The sequence below is a fragment of the Carassius gibelio genome, chromosome B12 (assembly GCF_023724105.1).
Source record: "Carassius gibelio isolate Cgi1373 ecotype wild population from Czech Republic chromosome B12, carGib1.2-hapl.c, whole genome shotgun sequence".
NCBI lineage: Eukaryota > Metazoa > Chordata > Actinopteri > Cypriniformes > Cyprinidae > Carassius > Carassius gibelio.
Genome location: NC_068407.1, coordinates 6,353,558 through 6,375,060, shown reverse-complemented (window position 1 = coordinate 6,375,060; position 21,503 = coordinate 6,353,558). Strand labels below are relative to the sequence as shown.

General features: G+C 38.1%; 1 protein-coding gene across 1 annotated transcript; it reads right to left on the bottom strand.

Moving 5' to 3' along the window:
* Positions 1–10,305: 10,305 nt before the first annotated feature.
* Positions 10,306–20,679, bottom strand: LOC127969243 (E3 ubiquitin-protein ligase TRIM8-like). Its single transcript, XM_052571084.1, has 6 exons — positions 18,844–20,679; positions 14,544–14,639; positions 13,976–14,209; positions 12,709–12,740; positions 12,477–12,592; positions 10,306–12,349 (listed from the first exon to the last, which is right to left on the bottom strand). Exons 1-6 carry the CDS (start codon positions 19,414–19,416, stop codon positions 11,709–11,711), a joined length of 1,692 nt encoding a protein of 563 aa, XP_052427044.1. The 5' UTR covers positions 19,417–20,679; the 3' UTR covers positions 10,306–11,708.
* Between the last annotated feature and the right edge of the window lie 824 nt (positions 20,680–21,503).

The following is a 21,503-nucleotide window of genomic DNA, read 5'->3' as shown; positions in this document are numbered from 1 at the left end:
CTATTAAGCCTGAATAAATCCTCCACCAGCCAGCTCTTTGAGACAGGCAATTAGATAGGCCTCTATACCTCCTTCTGCATCCTAGTGTGAAGGACCCAGCACTCATCCAGCATTCTTATCCACAGGCTTTTCCTTCCATCTGGCCCTTAGACGAGCCAGAGTAGAAAGACAGTGCCTTTTTGAAGTGAGAGGCCCCTTTCTCTCTGATTTAAATTGGTAGTCTTGAAGTGTGGGCGTTTTTGATGGATGGAGGCAGCCAGATATCTTCGTGATGGGTAACAAAGTTCTGGGAGAATAGATTATCGTAGGGAGTAAAGCGAAGTGTCAGGGAAAGGGGCGTAATTAGCATTATTCTGGTCTGTTTGGTTCCTTTTGGTTATATTCGACTTCACATAGAAGCAGAATGAAATCCGAAGCCTTTCCGAGTGTCTTCTTTCAAAAGAAACCGCAGTTGCACCTGTAATCCAAAAGAGCTTGTGAAATTCAAGCCTTTTACTTAAGATATGTCATGTTTAGGTTTGGTCAGAAATTGGGATGATTTTTCCTGTTCATGTAATAAATGCTCCCTAAAAAAAAATATTTATTTTTATTTATCTTTATTTAATTAGATTTAGTTTAGTTATTTTTATTATTTATCTTTATTTAATTTAATTTAACTTAATTTTAATTTTATTTTAATTCTGACAGTATTTTTACAAAATATCTGAAAGATAATTATTAAATAATAAACAAATAAACATTCAAATTAAATTTAAACATTCATAGTGATTCAATAATGAACAGTTTCTAGTTTTAGGACACAATAATGTCTAGCATTCAAAATAGTTTATTTAAAAATAATTGTAAAAAAAAATTAATTAAAACAATAGCATAAATTAAATTAAGTTAAATTAAACAATAAAGGGTTAACCAGAGTGGGCTCTTCTCCTAGTGTTGAATATTGAATTATTCCTGAATTATTGCTATATATATATATATATATATATATATATATATAGTGTTATTTTTGTGGCCTCTACAAAGAAGCTAATAAAATGATCCAAAATGATCTTATATACTGTATATAACTTTTCACTGATAGTGAATTTATTTCATGTAGCTATTGGAATAATGTAGTTTCTTTATCACAAAATAAACATTGAAAAACTTGCATTATTGGTCCTGATCACCCATTTTACTATAATGACAGCCTTACCTTGATATTTCCCATAACTTAAACCACATGCCTGTTCTAAACTCCTCAGTTAGCTGATGCTCCTATGACAGAAATGCAGTAGTCCAGGGTTGGATTAGTGGCCGATCACACCTTATCTAAGATCAAGAGGCTCAGACCAGCTTTCTTGCAATAACATCCTGCAGTCTACGTAACCATAGCAACTCAGAGAGACTTGAATGTGCCTTTAAAGTTGCACAAATAAAAGGGCAACATTGATTTTTATCTCATTGATGGGATACACTCTTCTCATTTGGCTTCATTTATTTCTATTCTGAAGATATAAACATGCTCAGATATTATCTTGTCAATGAAAGACTTGGGTTCATTCCTTTGAACAGATTTAACATATTGCCTGTAACACCTCTAAATGTATAAAATGATCATACATTTCAATGTATTACGATCTATTTATATCTATATCTGTATCCACATATATATTTATATGTATAATATAGATTTGTGGACAGAGACTACACACACAGCGGTTTAATCGTCAGTTCAGACAGTAGCACCTCTGTTATTGAGTGCCATTAAAATACTGGCTGTCAGAGGGGTGCAGTGAAGGAGACATAATTATGCACCTCAGCCAGACACAAAAGGCCCAACACCCACACAGATCTCTTCTTCCTGCACAGAGCAGTCAAGCTTTTCCACACGGGACATGGTACGGTAGATCATCGGGATCATCTCGGCAGATTCAGAGGTGCACCTAATGACAGCGTTATCATTCTGGAAACACATGAAACGTTCTGTAGGTCTGTACACTTTTCTGGATGGTCGATAGCTGTTTTTCCTGACTGCATGCCAACATACATAAGTGTGTGAGTGTGTGTGGGGTGAGGGGGAGGAGTTAGCACAGTACATTTCTTGTTCCTTTTTTAACTGTGCATTTTGATGGGAATCGGGCAGCTGTTTTGCAGCTGCTGCATGAATAGAACCACCCCGAGGCCTTAGGAGCCATTCTCACAGAGCGCGTTCTCTCATTCAAAAGCAGCTAGACGCAGCGGAAGCGCATCGAACTCAGAGGTCTGAAGATGTGCTTTGAAAAGTTGAACTGTTTTTGACTTAAAGGGGTAATACACCCCCAAATTCAAAAGCTGTCATTATTTACTCACCCTCTTGTTGTTCCGAAACTGTATGAATTTCTTTCTTCTGTTAAATACAAAAGACAATATTCTGAAGAGAGTGTGTTACCAAAAAGTTGCTGGTAGCCATTTCTGAAGAAAAAGCATGTTGAATCTCGTTTAAAGTTTACTGCACAACAATTAGACAAGCCTGTAAAATACTAGAAGAATATAGTCTGGTCAGATAAGACAAAAATTGTGCTCTTTGGATGCCATAATACACATCATTGGAGGTCAGATTCCACTGCACATCACCCCAAAACATCATGGTATAGCACTAGCAAAATTCACATAATTAAAGAAAGGATGAATGGAAAAATGTAAGACATTCTTGATAAAAATCTGCTGCTGTCTACCAGGATGATGAAGATGCAATGAGGGCGAGACAGCAACGAGACAAGGATCCCAAACACACTAGCCAAAGAAACGCTCATTTGGCTTTTTAGAGAAAGAAAGTAAAGCTGCTAGAATGGCCCAGCCAATCACCTGACTTGAATACAATATGCGACTAGCTTCTCCATACAGGAGAAGCTGTCATTACCAAAAAAGGCTTTTGTATGAAGTATTAAAGAAATTTCAGTAAGCGTGTTCAATACTTTGCCCATCAGTCATTCCATTTTATAACACAGAACTAAATTTCTGAACTTATTTGTATTGTTTTCTTTGTAGGTATGGATTACTTGGGTTGTTACCGACATCTGATGTCATCAGTACCATTAGAAATATATTTACTGAGAAAAATGGTGACGTTCAATACTTATTTTGCCCGCTGTAACTATAAAAAAAACAAAATAATAATAGTAATAATAAAAAATATAAAAAAAACTAAAAATAAACTTTGATGATACTATTACATTTTACAATAAAAAGTGTGTATTAAAAAACAATTATATAAAAAAAATACAATGCTAATATTTGCATTTACCGGTACATCTTTTTGAAACCTAAAATCAACAAGCTTGATTTTATGTAAATATATGCACTGCCAAGTGAGGCACATCAGTGAATGAATGAAATGTCACAATTTTCACTCATGTGCACCCCTGCTATGATTTAATAAAGACTTTTTGAGAACCCTATGCACCTTATTTTCCCATAAGAGTGGGGCGTTTTAGTAAGTTATAGTGTGCATTAGAGCTCTCTGTAAAAAGTGAGCTCTAATGCACACTATTACTAGAGCATCATGCTGACTCAAAATCCCACACATAACATTAAAGATAAAATATGTTCTGATTGGCTGTTTGCAGCTTCACAGCGTTTTCGCGTTCTGTGTGGATAGGCGAATTGCTTATTACTGGAAATTTCTTGTATCCTGCCACCAAAAAGCTCATTCTCAGGAAACCCGTTAGGTCATATGTGTTATAGCTTTCTTAAGTATTTATTATAATGACCATGTGTCTTAAACCTGCAGAACATGCGAACGGGTTTGAGCTCACTTTTTATTTCTCTTAGTTTTCTGACTAGTTCACCCCCTTTAGCATCACTGAGGCTGTCAAAAAGACAGAGGGAGAGGAATGATGAAAGAGATGCAGCGGGAGGAGAGGCGGGAGAGAGAAAGAAATAAAAGCAACGCCAGGAGAGACACACAGGTGTCTGTGTCAGATCATTGGGCCCAGTGAGGATTGGCAGAGAAGAGGAGGGGGGGATGATGGCGCTGGTGTTAAATTACAGTGGGCCTGTGTGGAGGGATGATCTGGGTCACAGGGTTCCCAGCATCTCCACTGACACACACAAGGGAGTGGAGCTCATCAGCACCATCCTGCTGTTCATTCTTTCGACAGACAAAAATACAGGAGAAAACAGACGGCACAGTGCTGCCACACAGGTATGATATTAACGGAGCGCACTCAAAAAATGTCCATGCCATAAATAAATGTAAAAACATCTACAGTGACAATGAGAAGTTATATGGAACAAGTGCAATACAAAACTCAAACATCCAATCTCTTGGAAATCTGTAAAAAAGTATAACCCCTCCCTGTGCTGGAAGTAACTAATCCCTGTCCATTCACATCAAACAACAGTAACATTTATTACCAACTGAGAGGGAAAACAGCCTCTGTAAGCAATAGCCAAGACATTAATCCAGCCAGGGTCACAGACAAAAAACAGGAAGATCTATTAAGTATTCATGACAGGCTGAGCATTGCCAAATCCTTCTCAAAAGGAAAATTAGGCAAAAAAAACAACAACTGGCATTCTTCTGTTTTGAACTAAAGGTTTAAAAACACTGGTATTAATTGAGTCTTTAAGTCAATATGAAATCAAAATTGACTCTGTTTGCATTCTTAATACACATTCTTGGTCTTATATTGCATGATTCATCAGTGCATATTATTTTCAGAATCTTTCATCAAAATTTAACAGCTTGCTCCGCCTCAGAAATGACTTTCCTTGGCCTGTCCCAAATGTTGCCCTGGGGCCTGTGTTCCTCTTTTGAGGTCACACTTAGACATACAGTATTTGACATAATGCTGCATAGACAAGTTGGTTAGTCTGTTGTAGTGATGCCATTATACAAGCACAAAAAAAAATAAAAAGATCAAATTTGTTAACACTTATAATAATGCAGCATGTTTAATGTTTTCCACAATTATCACATTGAATAATATAACTATTTATTTCTGATTCTGGACAGAAATCATGATATTAATATAGTGACAGTGATGAAAACAAATTTGCATATGGGTTGTGAAAAATAACATTATGAAGATTCAATATTTTAAGATGATACCCAGCAATTTAATTTTGGTCAGCACTGTTAATGTTAACTAAAAGTAAAAGCATTAAAAATAATTAAAATGGAAATATTAGATGGAAAACACTCTAAGAAAAACGTACAATTACAAATGCTGTCTTAGTGACTGAAATAAAATAAAAATAGTTGAAGTACTAAAATGAAAACTAAAATACTGAAACATAAAGTTACACTGAAATAAATTATTTGAGCACATAACAAAAAATTCAAATATAAAAATAGAACATAATACTGAAATAACAGTAGATATTGTACAACAACAAAACCAAAGTAATTTAGGAAATAATTATTACATTTTGTTGTCATATATATATATATATATATATATATATATATATATATATATATATATATATATATATATATATATATATATATATATATATATATACTACAATATTTTATAACTGAATATTATTTAATGTAAAATAAGTTAATAAAATGGAAATAAAATTGCTTGTGAATGCCGTGCTCACAAAACAGGCAAAACTGAGTTGCATCTTCCATTCTTTGCAGCTGGTGGCCCCCTCCTTGCAGAAATGTTCAGCCTTTTAACATTGCACTGTTATCACTGCACATTTCTGCCGAACCAAAAGCATCTCTTTGATTAATGTCATTACCACTTCTATTAAATCACGTCTGAAATCATTAGCTTCAATGGGCTTAGACATCTGTCCTGGAGCTAGCAAATCGCCAGTTAAGACATCTGGCAAACTCACTTTCATCAGATCCGCTGTCACGTCCGTGAGACATCAGAGCGGCTTTCTCAGCCTCTCCCGTTATGACGACCCACTCCCCCGTCATTCTTCCAGACTCCAACAACACATTCCCAGCATAAGTGGGCAGACGGCAGACGTGGTGGTATGACAAGCTTGATCGTTCAGAAGGAAGCAGTCATCCTCTAACTAACATTTTGTCTTCCCAGAGACAAAAACTGCCTCATTGACATAAACATAGATTCATTCATATGGAGAAATGCCCAGAGGTCATAAAATCTCTTTCGCTAATGCCCTTCCACACACACACACACACACACTGCAAGCAATTCACCGCAGGGGCTAGGCGAATAATTTCATGTTGCCAGCAGAGACGGATTCCTCTGAAATATGACCAAAGGCATTTCAACAAGATATGACACACACTCCCTCCTTCAGCACCGTTGAGGGCTGAAAAAGGGCACGCAATGAAGAAGACTGTCTTCAGGCAGGCATCAGCAAAAAAAAGGTACATGCTGGAGGCCAGGGTCCACAAGTAAACCTGAGCTCAGCTGGACTTTCTGGAAAACAACCTGTGCCTGCACTCTGAGACACAGTTAAAACAGCCCAGTGCGCAAAGATATTCTTGGCTTCGTGGGCAAAGTTTCCTCCTGTAAAACAGTTTCACTACGGTTTGTTTCTTTCTCGTAAGCACGGCTAAGGGAGCTCACAACAACAGTGGGAGCCAACACACACAAATCACAGTGGCAGTGGACTGCTGTGGTATTTTGGACTGTGAAAACCGGTTTAGAGAGAAAAGAGGGTATTATTTCCTAAACTTTCCATTAATCTAATAGACATCTAGTTTCCTCTGAGACCTTCTAATAGAAGCCTCAAAAGCAGCTACTGAATATAAAACCATAAAACCCAAATGAGAACTTGAACCAAAGAAAGCGTAAGGCATTAAAACTGATGTGAAATATTTCAGAGTGCCACACCCAGGGGAAAAAAAGGCTGTCGTCTATGATAGATCACTGCTACAAACACTGAAAGGCAGATGATCATGATAAAGTTGTAATAATCATTGTAATTCCATGTTAAGTCCACTCCACAGCTTAATGATACCAACATGTTCTATAGGAACCATACTGTTGGAATCACTTTCAGTGATTTTTATTTCCAGTTTTTTCCATAAATCATTGAGAGCCAATTTGAATCCACCTGACTTTAAAGAGTTTGAGCAGTTAAAACAGCAGATGACGAAACTATAACTCTGTGGATGTCTATGTAGTTATCGTTTTTGGTGTGAACTGGCCCTAATGATAATTAAAACTATAAAGCTTAAATAATCTTTCAGCTTGTATGAGAGGGAAATCCACACCACAGTTATAGTGATAACGAAACAGAGGAACAATGTTGCTGGAATCACTTTCACAATGTTTTTTTTTTTTCTAGCAAATGTATGATAAAACATTTACAGCCAATCATAATCCACACAGATTTTCAGAGATTGAGCATCGTCCGTGTGGGAATTAAAATAATTATTTTCAGAGTTATCATTCTTGGTATGAAGTATATACCTTATTTTCCGGACTATAAGTCACACTATTTTCATAGTTTGGCTGGTCCTGCGACTTATAGTCAGGTGCGACTTATTTATCAAAATTATTATTATTATTTTTTTGTATACATTTTTTAAATTAATTAATTTATACAGCCACGAGAGGGCGCTCTATGCTGCTCAATTTTCCTGTAGCCTATACTGAGCAGCATAGAGCGCCCTCTCGCGGCTGTAAACGGTAATGTTTTCTCTTGGTTCTTTGTTCTAAATAAATGCGACTTATAGTCCAATGCGACTCATATGTTTTTTTCTTTTCTTGTCATGACGTATTTTTGGACTGATGCGACTTATACTTAGGTGCAATTTATAATCCGAAGGTTCTTAAAAGGGATAGTTCAACCCCCCCCCACCACGGGAAAATAGGCTGCTCCAATCTATAATGGCTGTGAATGGTGGTGATTTTGAAGATTTTGAAGTACAAAAAAGTGTCTATCCAACATAAAAATCGCTCCACATGACTCTGAGAGGTTAATTAAGGCCTTCTAAAGTTGTGACACATTTGCGTAAGAAAAATATCCATATTTAAAACTATCTAAAGCGTAATATCTAGCTTAAATTCCACTAACTGTTCAGATGTCAACTGTACGCATGCTCAGAATCACGAGAGGTATTCCAGCGGATGACGTAGGCAAAGCGTAAGCTCCGGTGAGAAATGACGAATGCAGAAGTACGGAACTATATAACTGAAAGATACATTCAGTCACCTTGACAACATAAAAAGCATAAAAAGTGTCTGAAGATGCAAGCTACTGTACTGACAGTAGTCAACCTAACTACTTGAAAAGCAGTTAGCTACTACAAGCTAAGCTACTAAAGTAAAGAAGCTAACCACAATGAAGGCATTTAATGCAATACTATCATAATAAATAGCAACGTTGTTTGAAAAATGTAATCTTAACTATGTAAATATAGCAATTAATGTCTTTTAAATCATCACAAATGATATAACTAAAGATATACATGGTCTAACATCTGAAACTGGAACCACATACCAACATACTACTCTTGCTTTTTCTGCTATATGAATGCATGGTTGGAGTAGCAAGAGTAGTTTGCAGTTGCAGATTAGGCTAGTTTCTTTTTTTTCCATTTATATGCGAACCAATTAACCAGATATGCCAGCTTTAAATACCACGCCCATTAGCCTGCCATCTACTTGCTGCCAAGTTACATAATGTATTTTACACACCATTATGCCATGTTGGTGTAGCTTTATTTACTTAGCAGAGGACTGATGGTGGATGACATCTGTAAATAACTTTATAAAATTTACAAACTACACAGTAGATCACATGTGCACAGTTTAAGTGCTCAGTGTAGGCTGTATAGTGCATCTGTGGCACTGGCCAAATATATGGTTTACCAGTTAGCCTGCTAGCTTAGCTAGCTACAAAAGTGCCATTTTGATTATCTACAGGATATATTAAAAAAAAAACATTAAAAAAATTGTTCTTTTTGGGGGGAACAAATTACTTGCTGGATGAATATTTAAAAAACAGCTGTTCTGCTGTCATGCTAATAAAAACGCAGCTAAGTTAGAATAATGGTGCTACTTTTTGCCAGTTACTCCCCTAAACTAATCAAATGTCATGCAATTAATATGCTCATATTAACACGCAGGCATTGGCCTTCATTTTACCTTGTATCACATTCAGAAGTTCTTCATCAGTGTGACAGCTGTGCTCTTCACTAGCAAACACAGTTATATACAGTCTTTTCATACAGAAGCTGTTTTTGTGCAGTGCATTGATAAATTGTGCAGCCTTCAGAGAAGCCAGATGTTTTTTTATATCTTTTTTGTTGGTCTATGCTGTGCTCCAGCCAACAAATATCTTTGGCTTTCTTTTCTGTTTGCCTTGTGATGCACTAAAAATGCTGAGCTGCTATGTAGAGTAAGGCATCTGACATTCTTTTAAGAAAGAAAACCCAAGGAGGGGGAGACGAAACCCTGCTCACTCACAGGTTATACAAACATCACCAAAGACTTACTTTTGCAGATACACGCACACACACAAACATACTCACAGCACCTTGTTTCACATGTAGCCACATGTCAGAGGCAGGCATCCAATTCAGATCACTTGGCTTTAGTCACTCAGATTGTTAATAAATCTTTGGTTTTCTTCACGTATACATGCACGAAAAAAAAAACTGAACAGGCCTTCATTTATGTCAGTTGCAAGAAATACATTAATTATTTCCACTGGCTTAGCAGAAACAGCAAATGTCAGCATATGCAGATCACACCCATATTTTTTTCACTATTTGCCTCCAATTTTTCACATGCCATTGTAAATGCACTGACAGGTGGCTGTGTCTACATTGTGCTCAAGCTAGTGAATCCCTATATGCATAAAACCTCACACTGAGCTTTTAAAGCTGTAGCAGAGAAACATGCATTTAAAACGGTTCTTCTGGAAGCACTGTAGTTCTCATAATGTTAGTCATATCAAGAGTGAGTGGGTCACTGTCGGTTGAGAGATGAAAACAATGAGAATCTAGCCAACCCTGACCTAAATTTCTTGTCTAGAAATCAATAAAACTGAGGCAAAGGGCATTTTGACTGACTCATTTGCGTTTTCGCTTTCATTTTATTTGATGGGTTTTAGTTTTAACCACCTAAATCTTTTTCCAACACATTGAAAATAGCTTCACAGGCTTTCTGAAAAATAAAAAACTGCACATTTTTCAAATTTATTCGCATCTATCTATTCATATCTACATTTATGCTAATAATTTGGTTTACATAGATATAAACTGAGTGTCTGATGTAAGTTTTACTATAGTGATGTTAGCAATGGTAGAATTAATTTTCTGAGTCTGCATAAAGAACTTAAGGTTAAGATTGATTATACAGCACAAAAACAAAGAAACTGGAAAAAAGAACTTCATAAACTTGAAATTAGCATTTATTTGAACAAGGATCTTTCCAAATTACAAGTCTTTCTTTTTCATTTCACAAAATATTTACAACAGAAAATCCCTCCATTTTATCCCAAGAATTCAGTTAGTTTCATAACGCTCATTGGTCACTGTTTCTCTTAAGTAGATCTAAAAAAACTAAATAAAAAAAAAGAAACCAAAAAAAACGTAATCCCTGTTTCAAAAGTAATTTTATTACTGCTAGCAGTTTTATTATTTTTCTACGAGTGCTCATAAACTCTTTTCCACATGCACTCAGTAACAAACAGGAAGCCAGAGGCTCCGTTGCTTGGAGCCGGAAACGGCATGAAACACAAGGAAGAACAATTACAGCATTGACAGTAAATGCGGAGGCATCAAGTGCACCATGACCCTCTGAACACAGGCCGTTTCGTCTTCGGCTGACATTTTTGCGCTGAAGCCGCTGAAGAGTCAGATATAATGAGAGGCCACGGGTAAACGAAAGAATGCGAAACCAATGCATCCTGCATTTAACATACAGGATGTACAGGGGGGTGTTTCTGTGGCTTTGAAGGGCGTGAGAGAGACACAGCACTGTCTGGATGGGGACCAGATTGAAGGCTGTGGGTGGAGGTGCTTTCTCTGTTAATTTGGAAGCCTAAGGAGAGGACTGCGAACCGAGGTGAAGGGCATTTCCATTAAAAAGCTGCAATCAGTAGGGAAGGTCAAGCGAAATGGCGAACAATGGCGGCGATGACAATGCTGTGCTGTTCCAGTTTCCGGGTTGGTTAAAAACGGTTCAAATTAACATGTGCTTGTGCTATTTGTGACAAATAAAATGACCACAGACTCCAATTTAAACCAAATGAAAGCTGAAATATGGAAGGCTGGGAAACTATACAGACTGCACATGGGTGTTCTAACAAACGACAACCATGTGAAGTTAATAAAACATCATGGGCTTCAATTCTCTCAACAGTAAATCATCTTAAGTTTCATTAAGAGCCAACTTAATGGTTTTACTGCTGACTTCCATCGTTTCGCCTTATGAGTCAACGGTAATTGCGAAATTTGGGTCTTACAAAGAAAGTGCAACATTATTGATGATTCAACAAATGACAACATCCTCCATTTCTGCATCTCTTGCAAGCATCAAGTGTTATTTTTTTAGAAGAGAAACTTGCGTTCATGGTACATAATCACAACACCATTAGTGCCTAAATAATGTGCAAAGCTATGCTTGACTTTGTGATATTAACTTTCTTTTTCGCTGCTCTCGGACTTCAGCAGTTCATTCTAAATGATTGATGAGGTCTGCGTATAAAAATGCCCCACATGCATCTCTTTAAGACATCTCTCAGTGGAAAAGGATGCCCCATCTGGTGACTGGCAGCAGTCACTGGAGCAGGGGTTAACTGGTGACGTAATGCTTGGTGGAAGACTGGCCGTAGAGGCTGTAGAAGTCAGTGTGCCTGTGCGACTGAGAGGCGTCGATCCAGTCACGCATGGACAGGCTCTGGAGAGACTGGGACATGGCCGGAGCCGAGGGCAGAGGGGCGTGGGAGTACTCCTGCGAGCTCACTGGCCAGGGGAAGGAGCTGGATCGAGGGTAGGGTGGATGTCCGCGGTGGTTGGACACGGAGGGCACCCCTGAGCAGTAACAGTTATCGACCGTGCACATCAGGATCTTCCGCGCTCCATACTGGGGCAGCTGGGAGGAGCTGCCGTTTGGGTAATGGGAGTGCGGGAACACCGAGGCAGAGTGCGGTAAGGGTTGAGAGCCGGAGGCTGAGCTGCTGCTTCCTACGTGTTGGGTGGAGCCACACGGCCCTAGAGCATGCTGGGAGGACTGACCTTCGCCTGGGGCAGAGCCCTGAGTGAGACTCAGGCACGGCTGCTTGGCAGCCGCAGGGCCTGATGAGGATGAGTCCATGAAGCTAGCGCCAGCTCGGCTGCTGCCGCTGCCTTCGGGGAACGCCACTGAGTGTCTGCGCTTCTCGCAAAGGTACGCCGGAATACTCTGGAAAAAGTTTGCTGGAGCGCTGAACGGAGCTGGAAATGAGAAGGATGATAAAATAATTACAGAACTGGTCCATTATTTAAAAAAAACAGTGGATACAACTTCAAAAGGTTTTATATAATTAATACTTGAACATATGTATTTTTTTTCCATGTATACCTTCCAGCATCTTGCAGAGGTTCTTCTCTCTTTTAGAGATTTCAGACAGAAAGAGTTTGGAGTTGAGGCTGCCCACTTTGTACGATGACAATGTGCTGCCCACATACGACTGAGACCTAGAGGCCAAAAATATTTGAGTTTATGTCTATCCACAACACAATGACAGGACAGGAATGATGACTAATGAACGCTATGATAATGATTCATGTATGAAAACTCTGCAGTGACTCACCTGTCCATTAGTATTTTCACAGATTTTGTGTTCTAAAAAATAAAATAAAAATATATTATATATAATTTCAATAACAGAGTTCCTGCACATAAAATACAGCTAATAAAAAAAAAGATAACGATAAAACAACTACAATACAAACAGAGTAACTATGTAAATGTAAAATATGTATTTTCACACAGACATTGTTTCCTATACCCACTCTCACTCTCTATTTATAACAGGTAAAACATTAAAAAAAAAAAAATGCTATAATATAATAATAGTACATTTTACTAGAGAAGAAGAAAATAATATATTTACTATCATAATTATACATGTAGTATGTCATTTAAATATACTAACTTGTTTTTATACTGCATTATATTATATTATAATTAGAGTACCAATAGTATAATTATTTGCACTTTGTAAAAAAGACTCTCTGGGATAAAATACTATATATGGAAATTTTCTGTGTATAAGCATCAGAACTTTATTTAAAGCTTTATAGTGGTAATGAAAAATGACAAATATCGATACAGACAGCAAGCAGGCCCCGCCCACCAGTGTTGTGTGTGGGTTTTTGCAAAACCAATTCCAGAACTGATTTTTTTTTGCAAGTCAACTGAATGCAAGAAGCTAAAATAAGACTGCAGTGAACAAGCAATTCAAGGACAAGATGATGATAAATGCATGTCTGCCTGCAGCAGACGGACAGCTTCATTAGAATAACAAAGGAGTTTCTTTGTGGGGAAAAAAAAGTCAAATTTATAGCATCTCTTTGTTTTAGTATCTCTGGTTTATAGCATCTCTCCCTCCCCAATAGAATTAGTAAATATGCTAACTGGTATTTGTTTCCCCCATTTCCAAACATTTCCTAAACATTAATATTTCTGAAATCACATAGTTTAGCTGAACACTAACACATAGCTGTATCTGACTTTATATCTATAAATCTGAAAAACAAAACCCAACCTAGAAAATATCATTCATACTTAATATATCCTGAATTCCAGAGAGGTGAACTGTGTATCCAGCACATGAAAAATGGATGACCATTATACACAGGGCCAAAAATAGTCATTTTTCTGGCATCTTTGTATACTATTACACTGTTATAGCTCACAATAAATCTGAGTTCACTCATAACAGCCTGGCAGAAAAATACTCTTCATCATCCTCACCACAACTAAAGGCAAAGGCACTTTAAAACACGGTTAAATGTCACCATTAATAACAAACACAGGCTGTGTAGTATCGACAACAGCAATAAAAGTCAGGTCACCTTCATAAAACCGATGTCCTCTGCCTTATCAAAAACCATCTGGATGGAGCTGAGCAGTTTCTTAGCCTCTTGCTGTTTCTGGTGAAGCTGCAGGGCCTGCGCCGAGTTCTCCTGGCAGAACTTGGAATGGGCCTTATCCAGGACCTCCAGGGTCTTCCCCAGATCCTCCTCCAAGAGCTGCTGCATTTTCTGATACTGCAGCTGCACCTCCTCCTTCAGGTGCTGCACTTTGTCCTGAGGTTCCACAGATCAGCACAAAACCATAACTTATTATGCAAGTCTTGTTCTGTCTTAACAACGGAGGCTAAGCAGAGACCGCATCTGATATGGATGATTAGGAAAAGCCTCTGAGGAACTGGATTTGTTATGGTACAAGAACTAGGCATAACCTTTATCTCAGACCTGTACGAATGTACTAATGTGGTCATTAATCACAGTAATAGGAAGAGTGTCTTGTATTAAAAAGCTAAGTGTTTAATTCCGAAGCTTGCAAAGTAAAGGATGCAGTTGTTCTACTAATAATAATAATGTGATTGAGCAGTGTACAGTATGAACATTTCACACTTACTTCCATGAGACATTTGTCAGATTCTAGTTTGTAGAGCTGCTCTTCTATGTCCTGAACCCGGTCCTCGATTCGATCCTGCTGTTTAATCAGCATTTGCTGAAATACAAAAAGATAAGATTAGGGCAATGCTGTTTTGATTTGACTAAATTTTAATATCTGCCCATGCGAGGATGATCCTAATCAGCTGATGACTCTAAACCATTATAAATACATAAACATTCCATAAAAAATAAAAACAGTGGAATAATTAGAAACCATTTTCCACCACAATCAACCATTTTGCAACAAACTGCTCCTAGTTTTAAAAGAATATTGTCAGTAAAGACCATGCTTGAGATAAAATATAAACTGTATGGGAAAAAAAAGCAAGGTAAATGCCAATTTTTGAATGTCCTTTCCAATCTGCAATGCAATTTGTATGCAATTATGCAAAATGTGTAAACATTATTTGAATATTTTGGACACATAGAATGCTAGCTATGAAATTACCCAAGCCAATTTCATTCCTCACTTTAACAATGTCATCTCCACCACTGCCGTTTCCAGAATATTATGAAATTACATGACCTGAGGTGGAGTGGAAATGGCAATTTGGTGAAAATGTTTATGGCTTTCAGGACAAAGGAACTTCCTCTGTATGCATGACAGTGTGTAATAACAAATTAGTGCATGAAATGTGCGTTTCATAAGAACAGAATGCTACGAAGAATGATATTTAATCGGTTTCATTTGCATACTTCAAAACAACAACCATTTCAAACAGCAAGATTTATCAATTGGTAGAGCAAATTAAATTGTAGTTTTCAGTCACTTACATAAAAAAAAAAAAAAATTACAAAATCTTATGCCATTCTAGAAGTTTAATCAGAGACACTATTTAAAGCATGTCTTAATATCATACTGAAAAGGCAAGGAAGAGTCACAAAACTACTGTAATGACATGTTTCTAAGGAAACTTTTGATGGGTATTTAATAAATCAAAATATTCAAAATGTTACTTAATTATATATCACCAGTAAAAAGAATAAATCTACACTATTTAGTTCAGCCCAAAGATCATATATAAACAATAAGCAGCTATCAATGTAATATTGATATGAGAATCAGTGTTCTACATGTCTAATGTTGTAATATAAATTCAGGTTAAATGATGAACTAAGAATTCTGGGTACCAAAAAATCTATTTAAGTCTTTTTTATTGCTAAGACAATGACAATTACAAGATAACCACTGAACAATCTAGTATTCTGGTTAACTAGCATATTCTTTTCTTTTAAAATCTACATAAATAATATGAAAATGCAGCACTGAGACCAAAAGATACAAAGTCAGTTCTGTTGTGATGGCACAAATGTAACTTTGCTAACTTCCTGTTCCTTTCTTTTCAATGAATGCAACTGTCAGGGCCCCGCGGAGAAGGGCTGGTGGCTGAAGAGGAATTTCAATTATTTTCCTTTCATATTCAATGGCAAACAAAGGGGGAAGAAAAAAAACACAATCAACAAATGACTTGCGACGCCTGACAGAAGTTCAGTGGTACCTAAGGAACAAACCAAATTAGTTTTAATTAAACAAACGCCTTGTGCGAGAGGCAGACACCAAAAAGAAGGTGGGGGTGCTGTCATGGCAACAAAGCTCTTTTTTCATATCTGTATATTCTGAGGGGAATATAAGGGAGGAAAAAGGAGGAGGAGAAGGAAAGACAGCATAGAGGAGAGCCACGAGAAAGAAGGAAGGCTCATTTCACACCGTCTTTCCCCATTTTGTCTTTGTCTGCGTCCAAGGCAGATACAAATCGTGTTGACCCTGTGAGTGTGTATTTTGGAGCAAAGCTCCGTAATGAATGCAGGCTAGCTCACAGATAAAACTGCTTCCTGTAGAAAGAGGACAAACCTCAACCACATCAAGCCACTTTATGCTCAAGAGCCTACAGGCAAAGAACAGGGCTCGCGCTGCCAAAGTTGACTGAGGGCAGGTCTAATTCAGTAGCATGACGTCAAATTTTAATAACCTCACATGCGGGAGGAAAGATTAAACAAAACAGGAATTCTCGTACATGCAAAAGAAGCCAATTTTGGTATTTTTCTTCACACTTGAGAGTAATGCTGTTATATAATTCTGATTCATATCAGCTACAAAGAGTAAAAAACAAAGGGAATCAATGTCAGTCTTCAGAATGCAGCAGTACAGGACAAACGCAAGACCCAGAGAGGGATGCGCTGCAAACTAATGATCTTCAATCACACCGTCTGACAGATGCTTATAACAGCTGACTGTACCCTCTGTGCCAAATGAACTACATCAATCACTGCCGATGATACGCGCAGCCAAACCTTTTCCTTTCAACAGATTTTGTTTGTTGAGCATATGACAAATTGGATCCACAATCACGTGGTACTGGGTAAACGGACTTGTTTTCATGTATCTCGGTTGTGCATCAACCGATTTTCTTGTGGCGTAAATCCATTATCAAGATTCGGATCCAAGGAATTGGATTTGGCAGTGAATCGGACTCATACAGACTACACTAACCTCTCTGCATTACCAAAAATGATCCATATTTACAGTACGATGTGCAATATTCATTTTAGCACAGCAGGAGATCTATCTTGCATATTTTTTTTACAGCAGTAGTACATAATTTAAAGCCATATGGAGCCATTTCCCTATTAAGTCACTTATTGTGGTAAGAGTTAATAGGGATAGTTCACCAAAAATAGAAATTTGGTGAAAACAGGCGTCCTGAAATACATCTTAATGGGTTTTTGTCCACACAGTGAAAGTCAGTTGGAAAGTCCAGTTTTGTTTTGGACCCCACTGAATTTTATTGCAGAGGCAAAAAGGTTCTTCAAAATATATATTTTTGTTCTGCACAAGATGTGACATGATGAGGGAGAATCATTTATGACACTTTAAATTTTGAGTGAACTATCTCTTTAATCTGTGGTGAAAATACTGTCACCAAAATTTGGCGATGTGCTTCACAATAGACAAAAATACATGTTTGGTTTCTGACAACATTTACTCCTTTACAGATTATAAATTGGTGTATATCTACATCAACAATCAGGCACAGAAGAAAGGTCAAGAAGCAGAAAACCGCATGGAGACAGAGAATGTCTTTGAAGCTCTAGGATCTAAGACCATGGCCTAATTGTAGTAACTGATGAGCTCGGGCTGCCGGCAGAAGCCTGGAGGGTGGAACCTAATACCTCATGGCAGCGGTGCTGCCTTGCCATCCAGGACGGACCTCTCTCAAGGGGGAATGGGGGTAGGGTGCTCAAAATCCCTGTCATTTCAAACCAGCGTCTCTACTGCCAAGGTCAGAGTGAACGAGGCAATAGCAACCTTGCCCTGAGCTACAGCTCCAGACAGAGCCATTCTGCCTTGTAGCAGATGAACGTGGAAAGACAAATGGTGTCCATCAAAGATGGTAAACTTAACATTCACAAACAAGGACTACCTGTGAAAAGAGCTCTGGAAATCCCAAAACATCCCAAACGGGCATGGTTTCAGTTTCAAGTAGCTTGGGCTACGACACAGCCAGGGTTCATTTTGTAGACTGATTGGTCTTTGCTAACATGTCCTGTCACAGAAATGCCTGAGACAACTGATGGCATATGATTTATATAATCAACATGACTGGAAATTATGCTGACAGCTTGCACATCAATCAAATCGGAGGCACACTGCTTTTCTTCTTACACACATAAAGCTACTGCAAATGGGAAAAAGCTTCATATGTCACACATCCGGCAGTTACTGAACAGATTTGTTTTTGAGATATTTAATATAATATCAGAGCAGTTTCCATTCTGCCTGTTAATTTTGGTTTTAGGGTTATGAAAAGGCTATAAAAACATCTAGAGCATTGTGCAATGCTGATTATTTTAAACAAGAAAACCCAGGTTGTTTTGTTGCAGCAAGCCTGGAAAATGCAAGGGGTTGTTAGGGGTAAATTAAATCCAAATCTGGCCTTTTCCCTCATCTGTGCCACAGAAAATAAGACTCATCATTATTTTCTCCAGTCGCAGTACTCCCCCTCCCCAAAACGCCACGCAAGGATGCACCTGTGCTGGGAAGATAAGCCCAAAGGAGAGCTTGGGTATTGTTTGCAGCTCTACCCAATTGTTTATCATTCAAAATGGAAGAAAAAAAGGGGGAAGGGGACAGAATAGTTAGCATCTACATCGATAAACCTCATCGTCGTCTCCGCCAGATCCAGAAGTGAACCACATCCATTAGTTGGAAGCAAAATAACAGAATGTACAACATAAGACAAGAAGTTGAGGCCACTTACTCTGATATCATTACGTCTGACTTCTATATCGCACACCGCGTGGCCGTGGTTGGTAGCACATCTGGAGAAGCAGCAGTACTGGCAGACGGCCACATGCTCGGTTTCACAATGATATAGTCTGTACTCGTCGTGCTGTGGACAGCTCCAGGCCCGCACATCCTCAGTGTCCACCAGTAAGTGTCCAGCATTGGAAGAGGGTTGTTGGAGATGGGTCTGTACGTGGGAATGGCAGCAGGGCGCATTGCACCTGAGGCAAACCTTCTGGGCTTGAAGCGGAGGGCCGCGTCGACACAGAATGCAGTGCAAAACTGCTGGCGTCTTCTCAACGTTTAACGCGTTAAACTTCTCCACAATGTTGGACAGTTTGTGGTTCTTCTCCAGAGCTGGTTTTTGGCTGTAGGCATGGTTGCATTCGGGACACCGGACCATTCCTGTATCTTTAGACCAGGCCTCGTTGATACACATGCGGCAGAAGTTGTGTTTGCAAGGGAGCTGAACCGGCTCCGAGAACACGTTCAAACAAATAGGGCATATGAGCTCCTCTTCCAGACAGTTCTTCCAGTTCTCAGCCATCTTTAATGCTCACAAGTCAAGGTAAAAACTGCATAAAATAGGTCTTCCTTTTTCGATACCTGAAATGGGTGGTGTGGGAACCACAAGGACCTTGTTTTATCCCACAGACCTCAACTTTGTGCCAATGAGAGTACGAATACTCTAGGAAAATACACTTTGAGCACACTTTAGCTCAAGGCAACATCATTACACCACCCACTTCTTCGTTCGTTCGTGTCAACTGTAGGCGGCGGCGAGAATTTTGTTACCACAGCACTAAAGTGGACGTATTCTGTCTTGTGACTTTAAATGCCAACACGCTAGTTCATATTCTAACGTTACATGTATGGCCAATTCCTGCGCCCACTAGTTATGTACGACGACTATGAATAATCCAGTCTGCTGACAGCTCCTCTATACTAGGTTAAAAACACGTTGACAGGCTGTTTTTCGAGAACAGCTTCTAGTGAGAGACTAATAAAAGCTGTTGAAAGTAAATTATTATTCTCACGACAAGGCTTTTGTTGTTTCTGTCTGCTGCTATGTTGACATAGCATCACACTGACATGGATTTTATTCCCAAAGAGGATTATAATGGTTCTGCTAGATCTCCATACAGACGTGCGGTACACTTTACATTAAAATATTCATATCGCACATCCCCGCGGCGTTATATATTTGAATTTCATAGAAAACAACGATCTTAACTAGACCAATCGGTCAATTCTTACACATATGTGTAGACTCAGCGCATCCCTCATTATAACAAAGGAACATAGAGAGAACATACACTGGTATGTAACCAAGTCTAGAGAAACTGGACTGCCGAGTGCCTTTACTTTGATATCTCTTCAGGCGAGGAAAAAATTAAGTCTTATTCCGATAATTTACACCTCCAAAATGAACAGAAAGTCTTTCAGATTTTAAAGCGAAACGGAGTGATTCTCACAATTGGAGTCTGTCATCTGCCATCTTGCGTCCCTCTTTAAAAATGAAAAAGAAACCGTCTCTGTTTGGCTCCCATCAAGCCTCTCCGCTTTAGTGCTTAAAAGAAATCAAAAGTGGATCACAGGCGTGCGTTTCTTCGTTCCTTCCGAGTCCTATCGCGGCCGATTGCTGAGAGCGTGCATCCATGGGTCGATCCTCAGAACGGGCCGATCTCACCATGGTATTATTTATGGTTTTCTCCTCTTCTCTCGTTCAGGCTTTGATGAGGGTTGGAATGCAGGGACAGAAAAAGAGAGTTTCAATACACACACGGCTTCACACTCGCTCCTCCCCTCACAGAGACCACTCCGCCAATTACGTGACTCCATCACAGCTTTGACATGCCAAAAGGAGGAGCTTCGAGCAACGAGGCGGGGCTTTGTTTAAAAGGGCATCCACATCGGGGAAATAACCGGAATAACGCGAAGATTATTGGGCATTTTAAAATATCCCAGTGACTTGAATCCTTTGAATCGTTCACTAAAATCAATGATTCACTGACTATTAACTACCAATAATAATTAATAAACTAACTAATAATTATTCAGTATATATATATATATATATATATATATATATATATATATATATATATATATATATATATATATATATATTTGTTTGTTTTTATTGTTTTTTTTATTATTATTAATGCACAGTATATAAATTAGATTTAATATTTTTCAAATATAATTATTTATTTTTTTACTTTTTAGTAATTTTGTTTTGTGCTTGTCATTTTAATTTTAGTTTTAGTTTTAGTTTTAATGTTACTTCTAGTAGTGATATTTTCTGCAGGTTACACAACCAGCTGTGAGTACATCATTCAGTTTTATTATTTTTTTATAAACATTTGCGTGTCTTCCAATCTATTGGTTCATATTATAGCAAGAAAAAAACAGGAAAGCCGTCACAGGCTTCAGTGAACAAAAATGATAATTCAGTGCTTGGAAGTGAACCAGAATGATTCATTCAAAACATTTGTTCAAATCAGTGATTTGTTCATGAACAAAACATTACTGGATCTGTTTTGAGTGATGTGAAGATAGTTTTATAGATACACAAATATGGACCCAGATTTATTAATAAGCCACATTTATCAAAAAAGTGTGTTATTTTGC

Excerpts from the sequence above, each read along its gene's own strand:
- LOC127969243 (XM_052571084.1), bottom strand. The coding sequence starts at position 19,416 with ATGGCTGAGAACTGGAAGAACTGTCTGGAAGAGGAGCTCATATGCCCT. Across the intron at positions 14,640-18,843 it reads TCAGACGTAATGATATCAGA|CAAATGCTGATTAAACAGCA; the intron begins GTAAGTGGCCTC and ends TTTGTATTTCAG. Across the intron at positions 12,741-13,975 it reads AGGACATCGGTTTTATGAAG|AACACAAAATCTGTGAAAAT; the intron begins GTGACCTGACTT and ends TTTATTTTTTAG.